This window comes from Oryza glaberrima, chromosome 10, assembly GCF_000147395.1.
Source record: "Oryza glaberrima chromosome 10, OglaRS2, whole genome shotgun sequence".
NCBI classification, from domain to species: Eukaryota; Viridiplantae; Streptophyta; class Magnoliopsida; order Poales; family Poaceae; genus Oryza; species Oryza glaberrima.
Genome location: NC_068335.1, coordinates 4,661,788 through 4,683,157, shown reverse-complemented (window position 1 = coordinate 4,683,157; position 21,370 = coordinate 4,661,788). Strand labels below are relative to the sequence as shown.

The 21,370-nt window shown below is 44.1% G+C and overlaps 2 protein-coding genes and 2 pseudogenes across 2 annotated transcripts; all 4 read right to left on the bottom strand.

The window, feature by feature from the left end:
- Nucleotides 1–383: 383 nt before the first annotated feature.
- Nucleotides 384–1,904, bottom strand: LOC127786140 (lecithin-cholesterol acyltransferase-like 1; annotated as a pseudogene).
- Nucleotides 1,447–2,167, bottom strand: LOC127752696 (lecithin-cholesterol acyltransferase-like 1; annotated as a pseudogene).
- Nucleotides 2,168–5,095: 2,928 nt separating this feature from the next.
- LOC127786232 (fructose-bisphosphate aldolase 2, cytoplasmic) lies at nt 5,096–7,072 on the bottom strand. The gene is made up of 2 exons (XM_052313568.1): nt 6,937–7,072; nt 5,096–6,498 (listed from the first exon to the last, which is right to left on the bottom strand). Exons 1-2 carry the CDS (start codon nt 6,962–6,964, stop codon nt 5,450–5,452), a joined length of 1,077 nt encoding a protein of 358 aa, XP_052169528.1. The 5' UTR covers nt 6,965–7,072; the 3' UTR covers nt 5,096–5,449.
- A 1,715-nt stretch (nt 7,073–8,787) lies between these two features.
- LOC127753097 (lecithin-cholesterol acyltransferase-like 1) lies at nt 8,788–10,351 on the bottom strand. The gene is made up of 2 exons (XM_052278563.1): nt 9,879–10,351; nt 8,788–9,800 (listed from the first exon to the last, which is right to left on the bottom strand). The coding sequence occupies exons 1-2, from the start codon at nt 10,349–10,351 to the stop codon at nt 8,891–8,893; spliced, it is 1,383 nt and encodes a 460-aa protein (XP_052134523.1). The 3' UTR covers nt 8,788–8,890.
- Nucleotides 10,352–21,370: the final 11,019 nt, after the last annotated feature.

The following is a 21,370-nucleotide window of genomic DNA, read 5'->3' as shown; positions in this document are numbered from 1 at the left end:
TGAAGATAAAGATTAAGTGTTTTATAAAAAATTAGGTGGCAATAATGTGTGATTAATTGAGTTTTAATTATTATAAACTTAAAAAATAGATTAATCTGATATTTTAGAGCAATATTCATATAGAAAGTTTTCGCACGAAACACACTATTTATCAGTTTGAAAAACGTGTCACAAGTATCCAAAAATTCAACAACTTTTGATGGAGAAAGGACCACAGCCGAACATTAGGGGAAAGTACGCCCGAGCACCCGTCTAATTATTTCTAATGAACTGTGTGTTAGTTCACACCAAAATTAAAAGTTTGGTTGAAATTGGAACGATGTGATGAAAAAGTTGGAAGTTTTCGTGTGTAGGAAAGTTTTGATGTGATGGAAAAGTTGAAATTTGAAAAAAAAAACTTTGTAACTAAACACGGCGGAATTATTGTCTGGCCGTGTACGATGAGTTGAAGAGAATGAAGTGATCAACTAATAGAAATCCCAGTGCTGATAAATTACAGTTGAGCAACCCGACTATCCTCCTCCTTCGAAGCTTGCACAAAATTCTCCCGAGGAATCTCACTAACCAGACGCTCCAAGGCGGCACCATCAGAGACAACGCCGTCGTGAGACGTGCCGGCGATCTTGACGGACTTGTAGTACCCCTGCCTCGGATCTTCGCCGATCACCGTGTCGAGAGCCAGTATGCTCGCCGAATTGACGACCCCATCGCCGTCGCCGTACACGATCTCCGGGGCCTGGCTGAAGTCGCCGTCCCAGTACACCAGCTTCTCCGTCGTCGGCACGCCGACGCCGTTGATGCACGTCGTCGGCACCGCCGGCGCCCTGAAATTCATCGCCACCGGCAGCGCCCTCGTCTTGTATAGCGTCACCTCGTACGCCGGGAGACCGACTGCCGTCAGGAGCTCCGGTAGTTCTTGTCCCGCGTGACCACCAGCGGCGTGTCGCGGTCGAACACCTTGGGTGACGGCAGCGACGTGAACTTGCAGGCGAGGCTCCTCCCGGCAAGGCCCATTGGGGAGGCGTCGCTGACGCCGGAGACCAGGGACTGCAATCCCAGCACGAACCCGCCGGCGCCGGTGGACGCCATGACGAAGTGCTTGACGTGCCTCCGGCGCCACGCCATGGGGCTCCGGTTGAGGAACTCGAGCGCGAAGTAGCCCCCCTGGCTGTGCGACACGAGGATGACCGGTTGGTCCCCGTTCGTCCTGCTCGCGTGCTCGACAAGCGCCCGGAGCTGACGCCGGAACCGCGAGAACGCCCTGCACGGCTTCCCCGGCGCCGCTGGCCCCTGCCGGAAGTCGTACGGCGCGCCGAACAAGGTCTCGCCGTCGCGGTAGCCGACTTTCTCCAACGCCTCGACGAGCCTTCCCATGCAGAGGTCTCTGCTCGCGTGTACAAACCACAGTATTTCTCGTCACGATCGATGTGTTTTTGTTGGCGCAATTCATGGGAGACAGTAGTCTCGGCGGGCTGAACTGTTGGCGGGCACGTCGGCGAGGAACCCACGGGTGGAGCCGAAGTCCAGGACACGAGTCTCCACGCCGGGGACGCCGCGGTAGTCACCGGCGGCGTGGTCGAAGACGAGGCGGAGCTGGTCGGCGACGCAGGGCGCGCGCGACGACGGGGTCGTCCAGCTCCGTGGTGTTCTTCCACAGCCGGAATCACCGGCCGTCGGCCTCGTGGTGGTGCGCGGCGCATTGCGGCGACGGCGGCACGTAGGCGTCCGTGAGGCGTGCCTCCAGCTAGCTGCAGGTGCTCCCCGGCAGCAGCACGACCGGGGGGAGACCACCGGAGGGCGCGTCGCGCCGGCGCGGCGGGGAGGTGGTGGTGTGCCGCCGTCCGCCGGCGAGGTAGAAGAATGGGAGGAAGAGGAGGAGCGGCAGCAGCCGATGCAGCTGTGTGGTGGCCATTGATCGACGTGGAGATACAGGGTGCCGACGATAAGGATAGGTAGGTGCTGATAGTGATAGCCCATCTACCACGTGGCTGCATGCTGATCTTATTGGTGTATGCACAGTGCATGGGTACCACAGTTGCAATCAGTGTTCCTTCCTCTCGAAAAGAAAAACGGTTTTGCTATTTTGAGCCACCTACACCTACGTAATACTTACTCCCTCTATTTTTTTTATATGACTTTGGGACAAGCTAGAAAGACAGCCTTGCATTCGCGCGAACATGTGTTATGTGTTACAGATTTATGAACATCTCATGTATACGATTTTTCCATAATTGTTTTTATTAGCATTGCTTTTATAATATTCTAACCTAGCTATTAATTAGCTTTATAACATATCATATTTAATTAATCCCTCCAAGCAATTATTTATAATATTTTTCACCATCTAAAAAGAAGAAGGTAGATTTATTTTGTGTAATAAAACATGTATACCAAATTAAGTGTAAAGTCAAAAGTAAGAAGTTTTTTAATTGAATATAGGTTGTCATTATTCATTGACGGATGAATTCGGTGAGATATGAGGCTCCACTAAATGTATGGGTTTATATAGCCAAATATTATTTTTTAGTTTGAGAGAGAGTCCATATGTGAACGTTCCATATAGAGTTGCAACCTAGTGTGAATAATGCTGGATGAAGAAATATAGTTGTGCAATATATATTTTTTTGAATGCGATGTATCATAAATATTATTTCTAACCATTAGAAATAATGAGTTCATCGATTTAAAAGGCCTAGGAGTATTTATGGGGTAACAGGTGGCGGCTTTATAGTAAAAAGCAACCATCATCTAAAGTCGATTAAATGATAAATAAAATAAGTTTGAAACACTTAGGCAGAAGATCATTTGACTTGTTTTGATTATTTGAGCATATTAATTGCAAAAGTAATCATGAAGTAATCGGATTATTTTCTCTAACTGAAGGCACCAATTTTTTTTATACAAATCAGATTTCAGATAGTTATTTTTCTTATGTAGTGTATATCTAATTTAACTATACCTTGCTTGCGAAACAATGTACTTACAACCTGTTTGTTGAATTAATTTATTTTTTTTGCAATTCGGATGATTGTCCCTATGAATTTATTTCTACGTAGTCGCTTGGACTATTTGTGTTCGAGCTATTTTTTATGTACGGAATGTCTAATTAGTTTAGTTATGTATGGTTGCAAAATAATATATGATAGTGCAACTTATGATGTTGAATTATTCCAAAATCTTTAGTGGAAATTCGAATGACACGTAAAATGTTAGGGATGTTGCGCACCGTTAAAACATGAATTTACATTTTTTTAATAATATTGATTTAATTTAGCGATTCATATTTCTAGATTGATGTATAATAAGGAAATATATGTTGATAATGCTTTTTAGTATTCCATCGCTCTTTGGGTGACCTGCAAAGTGCACGGTGGAATGTGCCAAAATGTCATATTTTTATATAAATAAATATCGGCACATGGATCTTGAATTATTGCTTTATTAATTACAAATAAAGCAACAATTAGATTAGAAAATTACAAGTGTAGCTTAAAATTATTTTTATAATTAGGCAAATACTCCCTCCTTCCCAAATTGATCATCATATAATGGAATTTAAAATTTCTTAAATTGATTATCAGATAACCGCATGAACATGAATTTCATTTAACTACAATTATTATACCATGTGAGTATGCACATGCTAAGATGTAATTGGCATGGTGTTTTAATCGATGCATATATTGTGGGAGAATGTGTGTATGGTGTCTTGATTGATATAATTTAAATTACCCTTGGTCTTGGTGCATAAATATATGTGATGATCAATTTGCGAAGGAGGGAGTAGTTTAGTATATGAAAATAGGGAGGAGACTGGAGAGGAACGAATAGCATAGAACTCGAGTCATAGATGAGAGAGAGGGATAACAGTGCAATAGTGTTATGTGTAGGGACGAAATCGGTACGAAAACGGATGGAAACAACATTTATCGTTTTCGTTTTCATATTTTTTTTCGGAATCGGAATCGGAAACCCTGGATATAAAAATGGAATCAAATATTGTCGAAACCGAAAACGGAGCGAAAACGGACCGGCGTTGATATGGTAACGAAAATTTATCGGAATTCAAAAATCACTCAAACTATGCTTTAAACTATGTCAAATCCAATTCCTAAGTCTCAAATTTCGGGATGGCCGGGGTGGGGGGGGGGGAATTATAGACTATGGTATGGGCCTTTATAATTCCGATAAATTTTTCGGGAAGTTTCCGACCGATTCCGAGTTCCGATGGAAACTGCCCTTATCATATTCGATTCCATTTCCAAGAAAATGTTTCTGATTCGTTTTCGTTTCCGTTTCCGAAAAAAATCTGATCGACAGATTCCGTTTCCGAACTAGGGGCCAGCCCAATCCAGCCCATTTTTGGCTGGCGGCCACCTCTTCTATTGCTCACTTCAGACTTGTGAATTTTGGCCCAATTAATCGTGTCATTTCTGCGTTCTTGGCCCATTTATTGCTAAGTCTGATTCTCGATATCATCCGATTGATTGATCGCCTATTTTGATGTCAATTCTCCTCCGTTTTATGTTTATTCTCTGCAAGAGCTTAGTAATCCTAGTGCTAGTGGAATATTTATTATTTTAACATAAATATGCATTGCAAGTATAACTAGTTCTCCTTTATTTTGGTAATATTGACGGGCGAAACTGATCGCAGACGACCATCAACAGTGTCCTGATCAAGCGTCCTGATATCTCTATATAAGCTGAGCGGAGATCGTACGTCATGCAGGAGTCCTGATCAAGCGTCCTGATATCTCTATATAAGCTAAGCGGAGATTGTGCAGGCGCCCCGATATCTTTATATAAGCTGAGCGGAGATCGTGCAGGCGTCCTGATCAAGTTCGGAACCTCCGCCTTCGACGTCCAGCACCAGGAGAAGGCGGCAATAAGATTTTCGGGAAGCGCTTTGCACGACTGCTCCCTATTTATGCTTTATTGTCTAGTTTATATGTGTAGACCTAATGATGCTTATGCTAGTTTAAATCTGCAATATCATGATTTATATATGGAATAAATTAAATTGTTATGGGCTTATAAATTCAACAATTTTAAGGCTTCAAAGCTTCATATTGAAATAGAGCAGCTCAATCGACTAAACTCAAAGAAGTGAAGTTAATTTCATTCAACAAAATCACCCAGCACCGGGCAAATCAGACAGTTACAAAGTGATTGATAAAAATAAAAACTCCGGGCCAGCTGATGTTCATCAGCAAATATTTTACAAGAAAAAAACAAGGTTCTGGATTATTAAGACAAGGCTTTTAGATAACCACAGATAATTTGTGCTCCAGGGTTCGATCTGTCGGAAAGGGAAAGATTCTGAAATCCCGATCCGAAATTGTGAATCCTGTTAGAGCCTCTAGATATCAAAACCGCATTATGTAACGGCCCCAGAATGGGAAATCGATCAGGTAGCCAAGCCATAGCAGGCCAGCGCCTGATGCAGATCAGTACTTGTAGTCCTTGACGTGCAGGCTTTCAGCAGCGCCCTCGCCGAGGACAGCATCACCCTTGTAAGTACCCAGGGTAGCCTCGGAGTTGGCCTTGCACCTGACGAGGAAGGCCGCCCTGGCCTTCTCTACGTTCTCCGTCTTGCCAGCCCAGGCCTTGAGCGTGCTCTGCTGCAGGGCACGGCCAAAGGAGAAGGACAGCGACCACGGCTTCTTGGCGCTGAGCTTGTTCATGGCGTTCAGGTTCAGCGTCGCCTCCTCCTCGCTCTGTCCACCGGAGAGGAAGACGATGGCCGGCACGGCAGGAGGGACGGTCCTCTGGAGGGTGCGGACGGTGTACTCCGCGATGACCTCCGGCGCCACCTTCTTGGCGTCGGAACCCGGGGTGACCATGTTGGGCTTCAGGAGGGTGCCCTCGAGGAGGACATGGTGGTCGTTCAGCGCCTTGTAGCACGCGGCGAGGACCACCTCGGAGACGTACGCGCATCGATCGATGTCGTGAGGGCCATCGACGAGGATCTCCGGCTCGACGATCGGCACCAGCCCGTTCTCCTGGCAGATGATGGCGTAGCGAGCAAGGCCCTGGGCGTTCAGATCAATGGCAAGCTGGGAGGGCTGGTTGGGTCCGATCTTGAGGACAGCACGCCACTTGGCGAAGCGGGCACCGGCCTCGTAGTACTTGGCGCATTGCTTGCCGAGGTCATCGTGGCCCTGGGTGGTGGTCTCCTTGTCGGTGCCGGCGACCTCGATGGTGCCCTTGTCCACCTTGATGCCGGGGAGGGCACCGGCCTCCTTGAGGACATTGACGAAGGGCTTGCCATCCTTGGTCTTCTGGTAGAGGGTCTCGTCGAAGAGGATCACGCCGCTGATGTACTGGAGAGCGCCAGGGGTGCAGAAGAGGAGCTCACGGAGGGCACGGCGGTTATCCTCGATGTTCTCAACATTGATGCTGGCGAAGCGCTTGCCGATGGTGCCAGTGGACTCGTCCGCAGCGAGGATACCCTTGCCCGGGGTGCCAATGTAGGCAGCATTTTTTATGAGCTCATCTGTAAGATATACAGCATACAAATACAATTTCAGCGTCTCCTTGTGGATTTAATTATTGATTTATCCCAATTGCCTAGTGTAAATTATGCCTGATAGATGCTTATTTAATCCAACCAAGTCATGCATGCATGCCATCTAGATCAACTTAACTGTGTCACAAAATAATGCACAATTTATCACTAAAGATGCCATTTGTATTAATAAAATGAATCTTAACGTATTTTTATGATAAAAGCAATCTCCATTAGATTAATAAGTACATGCACTATATGGCGAGATAAATTAAAGTACACGATCGATTTACAGATGCTGAATGGAAAACTCTTCCCGAATCCTGTCACCAAAACTAGATCTAAGACCACACAAATCCATGCGCATGACCCTAGTACTGGAGAGAAGAACACCAAGAGAGAAGGATGATTGTGGATGGATCATACCTTTGTACTTGCCGCAGTAGGCCGACATTGCTGTGGATGAACTGATATTATGGTGAGTTTGGTTAAGCACCGAAATGGGGTCAAGAGGAGAGGAGATGACTATGAGGAATGGGGTGGGAAGGGGTGCTGCATAATTTTAGGCCAAGAGAGATTTGTGGAGGGTGCATGTGTGTACGAAGAAAGTTTTGGTCCATAAACAAGAATAGAATGGCTGTAACTGTATGGACAATAATAGGATATTCGTCTATTACCTGAGTGGTAGATAACATATAAAGCTATCTATAGTACCTGTTTATCGATCAATAGGTGGTACTTCTTCTCTCTCTTCTCCATCCGTTTACAGCCCACTCACAAACTACAAAGTTTAAACAATATTTATAACACTGGTAAAAGAATTACTAGCGTTGTAAGTTAGTAGTAATTTTAGTACGGCCATCTAGGAATGGTGTGGGGGACATTTATGCGAGTAATTTTAGTACGGCATCTAGGAATGGTGTGGGGGCATTCATGCGAGTAAATTTGTTACTTTTGAAGGTACAAAGGTGGGATGTTGGTAACAAATGGAAAACTTAGTAGAGTAAATTTGTTACTTTTAAAACGTCGAGAGACACTATCAAAACAGAAAACTCAGAAAGAAAACCTAGATGGTAAATATTTTACTAAAACGAGAGAACAACAAAAATCTGGACGAATGGTGGGATGCTGAGTAAAGGTAGAGTGGTAAAAAAAAAAAGAGAGAAAACTGGATGGAGGGTGCATTGTGCAGCGCTGAAACTAGCATTCCACACGTATTAATGCTACCGATTTTTTAATGATAAAAAATCATATCAAAATGAATTATAATTACTTAATTTTTGAATAAGATAAATAATCAAACATGTGTCTAAAAGTCAGCTGCGTCATTTATTAAAAAACAGAGGTAATGATGAAAGAACTACTCTCTCCATTTCATAATATAATGCACAACCACTTTTCTTAGATATTTCATAATATAAGGCATGCATGCAAGCATGCAATTAACTATGATATATTCTCCATTAAATTATTACTTTTTTAAATCCTCCACTCTCATATTATCTAATCCTATTGGATGCATGCATTATATTTATTAGGATGATCCAAACTATAATATGATAATAATTATTTCTTGGTCTTTGGGTTAAGGGTGGTTGTGCCTTATATTTTGAAATGGAGGGAGTATAATGAAACCATGCACGTTGATGTTCTAAACGGTGAGTTGAAGAGAATGAAGTGATCGACTAATAGAAATCCTAGTGCCGGTAAATTAGAGTTGAGCAACTCGAAGCTTGGAGTCACAAGACAGACCGTAGGAGGAAAAATGCTTGTAGTGAGCAAAGTCAGACCGACTGGATGGATCCAGAAATAGTAGGGTTTTCATGGGGTCTCTCATGGTTACACTACGAGTAGTGGGGTCTCGAGACCCCAGAGACCCCATGGTGGATCCGCTATTGACTGGAGTCACGAGACATACACGGTACTGATAAGTAAAGACCTAAATATATAGGAGGATGATGCATGTAAATGTAATATTAATATATTTATTTTGTGTTAGAAATATTACTATATTTTTTATAAGCTTAGTTAAACTTAAAAAATTTTGATTTATAAATATATTAAAGCAACTTATAATATGTATAATATGGAACGGAGGAAGTATTTTATTTTAGTTACAAATATACGAGTAGAAAAGTTATGATTAAACAGTTACTTACTGTCTTGTATTTCATTTCGTATTGTAATATGTTGGTTTGAATAGGTTTATAGTTTATACATGGATTCATCTAGGTGTTTTATATACGTTTTCAGATTTTTTTTATACGTGTGTTAGTGATACGAAAACATTTTATAATGTGGAACCAAGTGAATACATTACAAGTAGTGCATACATGTTGATCTAAACGATGAGTTAAAGAGAGTAGAAAGAGTGATCAACTTAGAGTTGAGCAACTCGACGATAATCCACCTTCTTGGAATCTTGCACAAAACTCTCCCGAAGAATCTCACTGATCAAACGCTCCAAGGCGACACCGTCGGAGATAACGCCGGCGTGATACATGCCGGCGATCTTGATGGACTTGTAGTACTGCTGCATCGGATCATCGCCGATCACCGTGTCGAGGGCCAATATGCTCGCCGAATTGACAAGCCCATCGCCGTCGCCGTACACTGTTTCCGGGGCCTCGCCGAAGTTGCCGTCCCAGTACACCAGCTTCTCCGCCGTGGGCACGCCGATGCCGTTGATGCACGTCGTCGGCACAACCGGTGCTCTGAAGTTCATCGCCATGGGCAGCTCCCTCGTCTCGTACAGCGTCACCTCGAACTCCGGTAGCCCCGCCGCCGCGAGGAACGCCGGCATGTCGTGCGCGGTGTAGTTCTTGTCCCGCGTGACCACCAGCGGCGCGTCGCGGTCGAACACCTTGGGCGACGGCAGCGGCGTGAACTTGCTGGGGACGCTCCTCCTCACGCGTGCAAGCGGGGACACGTCGCTGACGCAGGACGCGACGACCTCCATGAACTTCACGAACCCGCCGGCGCCGGTGGACGCCATGACGAAGTGCTTGATGTGCCTCCGCCGCCACGGCAAGGGGCTCCGGTTGAGGAACTCGAGCGCGAAGTAGCCCCCTTCGCTGTGCGACACGAGGACGACCGGTTTGTCCCCGTTCGTCCTGCTCGCGTGCTCGACGAGCGCCCGGAGCCGCTGCCTGTACCGCGAGAACGCCCTGCATGGCTGCCCCAGCGCCGCCGGCGACTGCCGGAAGTCGTACGGTGCGCCGAAGAGGGTCTCGCCGTCGCGGTAGCCGACTTCCTCCAACGCCTCGACGAGCCTTCCCATGCACCGGTTTCTGCTCATGCGTATGTAGCAACCATGAGAGCATTTCAGTTTTCACGATGATTATTATGTTGGTGACATGGCCGCAGACCTGTTGGCGGGCTCGTCGGCGAGGAACCCACGGGTGGAGCCGAAGTCCAGGACGCGCGTCTCCACGCCGGGGACGTTGCGGTAGTCGCCGGCGACGTGGTCGAAGACGAGGCGGAGCTGGTCGGCAACGCAGGGGGCAACGGCTGGGTCGTCGAGCTCCGTGGTGTTCTTCCACAGCCGGAACCACCGGCCGTCGTGGTCCTTGTGGTGCGCGGCGCATTGCGGCGACGGCGGCACGTAGGCGTCCGTGAGGCGTGCCTCGAGCTGGCTGCAGGTGGTGTCCGGCAGCAGCACGACGGGGTGGAGGCCGGACGGCGAGGTTGAGGCGGCGATGTGGAAGAAGGGGAGGAAGAGGAGTAACGGGAGCAGCCGAGGGAGTTGAGTCGCCATGGATCGAGCTGAAGATGCACCTCGTAAGTCCAAAAAAGGGCAGGGTTGTAGTTCTAATACAGGATGTAAATTCAACACTCCCATTTATGATATGCCTCTCTTAAAATGGAATAAATGTTTCGGTAATAAGGACATCTTTTCATACTAAAACAGATACATAAAAATCCATAACAACTTTACATGTCTTTCTCATATTCCTCTTTTACGTCTTTATCTCTCGGTATCATGTCCTGTCCACTATCGGTCTGACTATTCTCACTACTAGCTAGTGTTTTTCCTCGTACTGTACTCCGCACTACGGAGTACTGTTCAGTCTTGGCACCTTCTAGCATGTAGCAAAACAAATTTCTTTCGTCCATAGCTCCGCTTCCAAATTCTAGCTTATCACACAATGCAATAGAGGGTGAGGGTGAACTCGCCATAATTATTCTCGAGTGTGTCGTACTGATGATCGTGACGGCTTTGAAGAATCTTCCTCCGGATCATCTCCGTGCATATCCAGCGCCAACACGCTGGTCAGTGGTCACATTCACCGCCCCATCTCTCAATTTCCTTACTCAAGTGTCCCAGTAGACAAGCTTCTCCGAATTGTTGGCCTGCCAAAAAAAAATTTTAAGTATACGGACACACATTTAAAGTATTAAATGTAAACTAATAACAAAACAAATTACAGATTCTGTGTGTAAATTGTGAGACGAATTTATTAAGCCTAGTTAATCCGTCATTAGCAAATGTTTACGGTAGCATCATATTGTCAAATCATGGCGTAATTAGGCTCAAAAGATTCGTCTCATAATTTACATGCAAACTATACAATTGGTTATTTTGTCCACATTTAATACTCCATGCATATGTCCAAACATTTGATGTAACGGAATTTTTGAAAGTTTGAATGGAACTAAACACTGCCATTAGGTAAAAAAACAAGTGCGCATAAGCTGCCAATCTATACTTTCTATAAAGTTATAATCCACTAACGCTAAAGCTTAACATGCAACCATGCCACATCATCACCCACTAGCAATAATTACATATTCACCTCATGCAAGCAGGCAACATCATCTACAATCTATTTAATTATACAAATCAACATGCAAACATATCCAATCATTACCCCTCACATCATTTTCACAATATTTTTATAAATTTATCTATCATTTTTATAATATTTAACACAAACTTGTCAATATGTTTTCACATTAAAGTGTGGGTTTCATTTGTTTGATTCATGATTAATACTGATAAGCCCTGAGATTTCATTTGTTTTCTTTTTACCTCTACCTTGATTGTAACGAAAAAATATAAATTCCTGCAGCGAAGTGCAGGGAATCACCTAGTTAATTAAATACTCCTGTATAACGGTGAAATCTGACATGGCCTCAACACAATGATTCCATTGGATGGATAGAGCTCGAGTACATATAGGATGGGACTTTTCTTATCCTATCCTCTAACCGACTTATAAAGATTGAATCAAGAGAATAGGGAGGAAACCAAAAAAACAACTTAATTTAACACCTCCAGTGGTCATAATATCGGTAGGACAGACGTGTAATGTAGGCCGGAACTCAGTAAGAACTGAGGAAGGCATGCCTTCCACACGCACCGGCCTCAAATCCCCCACTTCACCAGCATCCCGTGGGATGATGGGACCAGCGGTGCGAGGCGACGTCGGCACGGGTTGGACGAAATGGACCACCTCCCCCACCCGTGCGCTGCAATACTAACGCTCTCACCATGCACTCTACGGTGGTCACCAGTCCTGTGTTGCTCCACTTGCCGCTGCAAGTCCCTAGTGGCTGCTTCACCATGGCTCCCCGTGCTAGAGGCATCGCCTTGCCGTCGTCCCATGTTCTCCGAAGCCGAGTAACCATTGTCATCACATAGTGCTCCATCACTTACACTACGGCCGCCACATACATGCTTGAAGAGAAATGGGGAGGTTAGGGAGACTACGGAGATGGGAATAGAAGAGGAAGAATAAGACATACCCGCTGACATTTGGGCCTATGTGGGCCCCATGCTGATTTAACCGTATTGACCACGGTCGGCTCATCACGTCAGCTCTAACCAGGCACAAAATTGCAGTGGGACCTTGAGTAATTGGGTATTGCAAGTTGACCAACACATTCTAATTCAACTAGCACTTCAAGATGAGGGATTTAAATTGAACTTATTCCACATAAATAAGGAGTTAATGACAACAAGGTCCATGAGATGATTTGTTGGTTACTACTCCTATTTCGTATTTTAATAAGTTTTGACTTTTTTCTAAGTCAAAATCTTATATGTTTTCCAAATTTATAGGGAAAAATAAACTCGTATAATACCAAATTATTTTTCATTAAACCTAACATTGAATATATATTTGATATTATGTTTGTTTGGTGTTAAAATTATTACTATTTTTTATAAACATAGCAAACTTAAAAAATTAAAGCAGATTATAATATGAAATGGAGAGATGGAGTATTAATTATTGTTACGCAACAATGTGCATCACTGCGTGACTCAGAATGTCAGACGCGCATAATTATTTGACACATGCAAGGAATATTATTGACACATACCTAACATCAATGTTCTGATCCTTAACTCGAAACTCAGCTCGTTCGTAATTATTTGTCATAGGTGGCACGATTCGCTTCAAGGATCTCGCTAATCACACGCTTCAGGGCGAACTCGTCGGTAATGATTCCGCCGTGTGTCATGTTGGCAATTTTTTTTTTGACAAGTTGACAAACACGATCGCAACACCTAAACGTCTTGCGGTGATATGGAGTCGCCAACTACCTCGATCTAGCCAAAGGGCCAAATTAAGATGGGTTTTTGGAGAAAAACAGCTAAACTGGCTAGCGGAGCCGATTTAGAGATCAAAATCAGCCTCTAGGCCAATTTAGATCGATATGAGGATAACTACCTGTCTCGTGGGCAAAACGGAAGGTTTCCAGGACAAACCTACGAAGAGATGTCGCACTCTCGCAGCGGCGGCAGACGGTTTACGGCGCAAACCGACAAAGATGGACTAAAACTAGGATAAAATAGAAAACATAGTAAAAGAACGATTCAAGTAGATTGTATTAGAGGGTTTTACAATGAACCGGCCTTGTCCCTTAAATAGGGGTTGGTCTTGCCCTCTACAGGCCCTTCTCCATGCCCAACTCGGGATAGAAACCAAAGGAAACACGAAACATGCCTTCCCGAGTAAGGAAACCCGAGACCCAACGAAAACAGACTAGGACTCGGACCCTGCCGGTCTGACTGCCCACATACCTGCGGTCAGACCGGCCCTACTAGCCGGTCAGACCGCCCATATACCTGCGGTCTAACCGCCCATATACCTACGGTCTGACCGACCCTGTGAAGCAAACCCGATACTTTCCAAACTTTGGCAATTTTCCCCTATTTCGTCCATAGGTGCCAAATTTGGGTGTAAACACATTGTCACAACCTAAAAATCCTAAAAATATAAATTGTTGTTTAATTGGAATTATTAGAATTGATTTTAAAAGCCTAGAAGAGAAGATCTAATTTTAAATAATAAATTCCAATATAAAATGGGGCCAGATAAAATTTCATTAAATACTTTGCTTGATTCTATAATTCCTAGATTTTTCTGGGATTTATTTGAGCTAAGGAAGTATTTTTAATAAATGGAATTGCATTTCATGGATAATTTAAATTGGAAAAAGGTTTTTAAAAGTCTCTTTTGGCTTTGGGCCGAAAGTCGGCCCAAAACCCTCTCCCTCTTCCTCGGCCCAAGCCGGCCCGCAGCCGCCCGCTCGCGCGCGCGCGTCCGCTCGCTGACAGCTGGGGCCCACCTGTCGGACTCTTCGTCTTCCTCGCGCCGCCGCCGCCGCCCGAAACCCTAGCGCCGCGCCGCCGCCGTCTCCTTCCAAATTCGGCCGCGCCTTTCCTTCTCCGGTGAAATCAATTGAAGGGAAATGATCCTTGGGATCTCCTCTACCTTTTCCCTTCTGGAAACTTCATCTAAATTGCTTTGGAAATTCGTGGATTCGATCTCGAATCGGATTCGTCTCTCTCTCCCGAACCCTAACCTTTCCTTCTCGTCGCCGGTCGCCGTGGGCCTTCGCTGCCGCCTTCTTTCCTCTTTAAAAGGATCCCCGGTGTCTCCGCTACCCGTCGCCACCCTCGCCTTCACCTCTCGTCGCCGGTAGAGCCCTAGCACCGTGTAGCTTAGTGCCGCCGTCGCCGCCGTCGCTCCAGCCGTGCGCCGCCGTCGCTCCGGTTGTCGCCGTCGCTCGGGGAGGCCGCCGTCGTGATCGCCAAGCCGTCGCCGACCTCGTCCGCCCCTCCGCCGTCGCTGTCGACCGCCGGAACACCGTCGCCGTCGTCAAGCCGAAGGTCGCCGCCGCTTCTTCTTCGCCGCCATCGCCGTCCGTTGCTCCTCCGCCGCTTCTTTGGTCACCGGTGAGTTCGCCGTGCCGTCCGCTACCCGTAGGTGTCCTCCGTTCGCGTCGTCGCGTTGTCGTTCGCCGGCGAGCTTGCGTGCCCGAGCCGCCGCCGCAGATGACGTCATCGCCGACGTCATCGGTGCCATCCGTCGTGGTCCGGCCGTGGACCGGTCGATCTCGGCCGTTCGTTTTGGATGGATCGATCTCGGCCGTCCGTTCCCGTGAACCGTCGCCGTGCGCCCGGTCCACCGCAAACCCTAGCCGCTGACGCAATAATCCTTTTTTTTCTTTTCAAAAATAATTCATTATTGCGTCATAATTCAATTAAAATCTAAATAAATGATTTAATCCGATTTAATCTTTGAAAATTCATAACTAATTCATCTTAGCTTGGATTTAGTTGGTTCAAGTCTCTAAATTTTTCTAAAATTGAGATCTACATGTTAAAAATATCCACATGTACTGTTCATGCTTGTTTATGTGCTGTTTTGGTGTTTTTGCTCTTTTCTTTTTAGATTCCGACGTTTCCGGAGAGTCCGTTTTCGCAGGAGAAGAATTTGAAGAGTTCCAAGGCCAGCAAGGCAAGTCACACAGATCCCAAACAACCCTTTGAGCATGTTGATCCCGTTTAAAGCTATTGTTTCTATTCAACTATTGCATTTATTTTCGAATGTCATTGGGTGGAATTAACCTATTGTTTGTTATAGCCCTTTTGTTCTTGATTACTTTATTCCTTGATATCTTGGGTTATTATAACTTGACTAGTTGGGCTTTATATATTGGTTCAGCTAGATATTAGATATGATTGCTTAGCCATGCTTAGAAACATTAGCACACTATTGGGATAACTTATGACTCACTATTACCTAATGATGGCTTAATGATAGCTCATGATGGTTAATCATGATTGGTTAATTAATTAATTTGCCAACTAAAACCTGATAATGGTGGGTTGTGAGCACATGGTTTTGATGGTCGTGCTCATGACAATTAAGGACCGGTTCACGAGTTTCGGTTGTGAAACATTAACCGTGCCAACCACAAGCCAGCGTGGGCAACGGCTTTACCTTTTGTATAGCATGGTTCATTGCGGGGCACCAGACTGAGAAGTGGCGGAGATAAGCCCACGGGGGTCGCTGGGGAGTCCATGCCTTGTTTATAAGGGGGTGATTATGATTCAGGAACGGTGCACTGTGGTGGATTGTGTTGTGCGAGGGGTACTGTCACAGCTCCTTTCCGAGGTACCATGGTGGTATCAAGGCGCATGGTGACATGTCGTGGGGCTGTGTCTTGTGGGTACAGTGGTACACCTCTGGCCAGAGTAAAGCTATTCGAGTAGCCGTGCCCGCGGTTATGGGCGGGTCTAACAATGTCTTTCGTGATTAGTCTCACACCTCTCATCTTAATAAAAGATGCTATAACTGGTAATAATTTGATTAGCTCCTGGTTTGGAACGGTATATTACTGGTCTGGAAATAGAACTGTGCAGCCGGGATGGTTGTTCAGAATGGTTGGGCCTATGCAACAGGGTATGTTGTATAGCGTTGGGTTAATATTGTTTAATTATTACTTAACCGTTTTATTAAATTCTGAAATGTTTATTAAATGCTGTCTATGCAAACGAAACCCTACTATGCCCTCCTTTGTTATCCTGTGCACTTGCATATTTGCTGCGTGGCTTGCTGAGTATGTCATATACTCACCTTGCAATCATTCATCAGAGGAGGAATTCTACAGCGATGCTGATGGTGTGGAGGATTAGGTGTAGCCCTGGTCAAGCTGCCTGTGGAGTGGAGTCGTCTGCGCTGTTTATCTTATTTTCCGCTGCTTAGATCTTTATTGATTGAGAGGAACTATCTACCTCTGTAATGATATTTTATTCGCTTATTAATTAGAGTAATAATTGTACTCTATTATCAATTTGTTATTGTGTGCCTCGGCTGATTCCTGGACGAGGGTTCACACACATGTAAGCGTTTGGAATTTTGGATAGAAATTCCGGGCATGACACACATGCCCCCTACCTTTTTGGTGAACATACGTGAATCTAAAAGTATAGAACGTGTTATCTCAGGGCGATAATCCAATTACCGGCCATAGGACTTCCTAAGCATCTTGCCAAATGCTCGGGAAGTATTTCTTCATGTATTTCCCATTAATCGCTCTCCGAAAACACCGTCTTGAAGTGTCTTCATCTCCTTCAAAGTCTTCAAACGCTTGTCAATGACGACTTCAAAATTGTTTCCCATCAAGGTCTTGTAATCTTCAACCGACAAGTCGTCTTGCTTGAAATATTAAAGAGAGCCAAGATTTACCTCAACTGGCAAAACGGCAATTTCAACAATGTTTTATTACTCGACTCGGCTTATCCATTAGCCTGAGTGTACTAAAGAGAAGAACTCAACAACTTAATATTATAAGATTCGGTAAAACTTCTCACTTCTTTGGACATAAAAGAAGCTCCTTTAACGTTTGAGGAATACTGAATCTATGAACAATATGCTTCAAAATAAAGTCAATTACCTCCGCACAAGTAATATTTTTGAGCGGCACGGCTTTGGCCCACTTAGTGAAGTAATCCATTGCAACTAGCACGAACCAATGCCCTTTTGATGACGAAGAATAAATTTGACCAATGAAATCCAAAGCCCAACCTCGGAACGGCCATAGTTCAATGATAGGATTCAACACAGCGGTAGGCGCCAATTGAACATTGCCGATCCGTTAACAAGCTTCACTCCCTCTATAACATTTGAAACAATCATCAATTATTTTCGGCCAATGAAACCCCACTCTCCTAAGCAACCAATTTATCTTACGGGCCGATTGATGAATTTCACAAATCCCTTCATGTACTACTCTCCTAGCAACTTTAGATTGATCATTATCTAAGTAATACTCCATCTATTTTTCGGCGATATAATATTTGAGCGCTTGCCGCCGAATCTTTTGATCAACCTTAAGTGTAGGATCATTCAAATATCTAATCAAATGAATTCTGCAAGCTACCTCTAACTCATGGGCACAAATGTCTGAATTCACAATTAATTCGGCCTTTTAATCAATTGTAACGTGCCCCCCAGCCTCCTGTCTGGGATCGGTCAGACCGGCCATGCAATGCAGGTCAGACCGCCCTGTCTACCTGGTCAGACCAGCCATGTAGAGCCGGTCAGACCGCCGGTACCACCGGTCAGACCGGCCGTGCAATGCCGGTCAGACCGCCCTTGGTCTATGACTTTGCCAATTTCGTCCAAACTTTTGAAATCAAGCATCGGCCTTTAGTATATAATTTCTCTTCACATAATAGCCAGATGCTTGGTGTATCAAATTATTGGACCAAAATTTCTTCTCTCTAGACATATGAAAAATTATAGCATCCAACTAACATGTCTAGATGAATACTAATTCAAATGGCTTTTGAAACAATAATCATCGTGGCATCAAAACACTTAGCCAATTGAAGTATGATCAATAATGAATCACCAAAGTCATATGCCTCACACACATGAATTCCAATAAACTACAAATGTAAGTAATCGGCTTGAGTATGTATGCAAAATATTAACAATGCCAATGTTTCTAAAGAAAACAACTCTAGAATAAATCATCACATTGACCATTGACATTAGCCGAATTACTAATAAGCAAAACTTTCATGGTGCAATAATTATAAAATCTATATCTTATATGGTGATCCATAAAAACACATACAATTTGGCTTTAAATAAATATCAAAGACTCATGAGCCAAATCATACTACAAACAAATTATATGCCAATCTACCAATTCCACTACTTAGAACTGGCATTTGCAACATGTATGTATAATATCAATTCGATAAGCAAAAACACACATGTGCTAGATAGTAAGCAATGTTGTAACATGGCATAGGCATATAATATGATGATGAACACAATAAACTCATACCTTGCCTTAGCATCTGACAAACGGCGGCTCAAAGATGTGATGTCGTATCCATCGCTGCTCATCTCTCTTGATTCCTTCATGAGCATATTAATGTCTTGCCCCCCAAGCAAAATCGGCTTTCTCGACTGCACGATTTCGAAGGCAAGATGGATACCGCACTAACTCTCATAGCATCATGTGGAGGAGACTTATCTCTAATGACCGATGATTCTTCTCTCATCAAATTGAATTTATCACTACTACTATGGGAAATCACCGGTCTCTTAACTTTTACTTCTTTAGGTCTCCACACTTGCCTAGGTGCTATTCGAGGCTCTAAATTATTGCATGTCTTGTTCTCCACATCTTTGGCCTCCTTTTCTTTTTGACCTATGGCCCGAAGACGCTGTAGCCTCCTCTTTTGAGAGCGAGATAAGCCAGAAGGTATCCACTTCGGTTGTGGTTGTTTTCCAGGAGCTAAGCAATGATTCTTCATATTTTTGGTCGAAATGGAAGCTCCTATGTTGCTTTCAATTTTCCCACTCTTCTCCAATGCCCCCTGATCAGACCGGCCTCTGGGCCCGGTTAGACCGGTCACAAGCCGTCAGTCAGACTGATCAGGAGGGTCGGTCAGAATGGCCGTAGTCTGGCAGTTAGACCGGCCAACCGTCTCGGTCAGACTGCCGATGTCGACAGCAACGGCGTCGGCTTCAGTCTTCTCCGCTTGTATATTTTTCGCCGCATCTCCAGTAGGTACTTGAACATCTTGAGATTCCTCCTTAATAGTGACGACTTCCGGAGCTTTGGCTTCTTTTCTCACCCACACCTTCTTCACCTTTTTCACCATTGATCCACCGGACCGATTCTTTTGTGGGAAACGGTCTTGTCTTGAGTTAGAATGACTTGGTACTGTCCTAAGTGATTGCTTCCATCCTTGATGATACAGCATAGGCGGTTGATGCATCCACGGCATGTAATACATAAAAGGATAACCAAACGGTGACATTGGATATGGATACCATGGCATCACAATCGGAGGTTTGTATCGAGTTGGTATAGTTGATGGCTCCGATTGCTTTGGTGTTTGACCAAATCTCTTCCTACGAGATGATCTTGGTCTTTTTGAATCACTAGTTTGATTATGAAATCATTGACCAGCTAATCCTTTCTTGTACTTAGCCATAAGCATGTCAAAAGTGAGCTTCGGCTTTTTGGTCTTTTGGAAACTAGATGACTCATCCTTTGCAACTTTATGATCTTCGGCCTTCGCATTTTTATCCTATTCTTGGGCCGAGGATCCCCAATAATAACACTTTTCCCTTTCTTTTTGCCAACATCAATAGAACTAACAGGGAGAGGATCACTAACAATTCCGGTCTTAGGCATAGATGTAACCGAAATAGTTTCACAAGTGACCGATGAAGTATCAATCGGTCTTTGCTCCATCAAGCTTGCATATTTGAAATAACCATGAAACTCATGCTCCATTTGTGACCATGTAGAAATTGAATTAGGAGCAAGTAAACTATACCATGTAGATGCAAAATTTGACAAAGAAAGAGGAAACAACTTTAACTTAAGCAAATCATTACTACCGACCTTACCACATTGATCAACAAATTGGCCGATATGCTCCATTGTTGTTCTAGCATCCTCACCTGTGAATTTTGTGAAGTTGGGCACCTCAAATCCTTGCGGGTATGGGACTGAATCTACGTGTTCAGGATACGGCCTTTGGTATGTATGCATAGCTAGTTTGGATTCTATTTCACTACTATCCCGCAAGACATTGTCATCATCTTTCCCAACATCCACATGACCGATTTGTGATTCGGTCTTAGGTGATAATGCTATTTCACTTTCGCTTGTGATACAATCCGAACCGTCATTTAGTTTGGTTATATCTTCAATGGTATTATTCTCTAAGCTAGCAACACAATCCGAACCATTACTTGGTTCGACTATTCCATCTTTGTCTAAACTAGTAACACAATCCGAATCATCGCTTGATTCGGCTATAATGGTTATTGCATTATTATCCACGCTAACAAGACAATCCGAACCAACATTTGGTTCGGCTATAATTGTTATGGCATCATTGCACAAATTATTAACACAATCCGAACCGTCGCTTAGTTCGGCTACACATGATATTGCACTATCATCTAAACTAGCATTTAAACTATTATCATCCACTTAGCTTTCCTGAGCCAGAGCTTCATGCAACACATGATCAACATTAAAAAATATTTGGCCATTCAACCTCTCTTTAATAGAATCAAGCAATCCATCATATGCAATGTTGGCCAAATCTTTGTCAGTTATTTTCAAACTAAAACATCAGCTTTTAATATCTCTAAACCTTTCAATATAATCAACGACAGATTCATTGTATTTGTGCCTAACCGATATTAAATCGGACAACCTAAGCTCAGTCTCACTAGTGTGGAAATAATCATGAAATTTTTGTTCTAATTGAGCCCAGGAAAAAATAGAATTTGCCGGTAAAGAAGTAAACCATGCAAAAGCAGTACCAGACAAAGATAAAGAAAACAAGTGCAATTTACATGTATCCTAATTAGCCTCACCACATTGCGCTAAAAATTGATCTACATGCTCCCATGTGGTCCTACTATCCTCACCACTAAACTTGGTAAATTCAGGAATTTTATAACCACGAGGATATGGGATAATATCATAAAAATCAGGATACGACTTTTGGTACTCCCTAGCACGATTCCTTAGCTTTGCAAAATTCTCTCTGATAGTATTTCTAAACCAA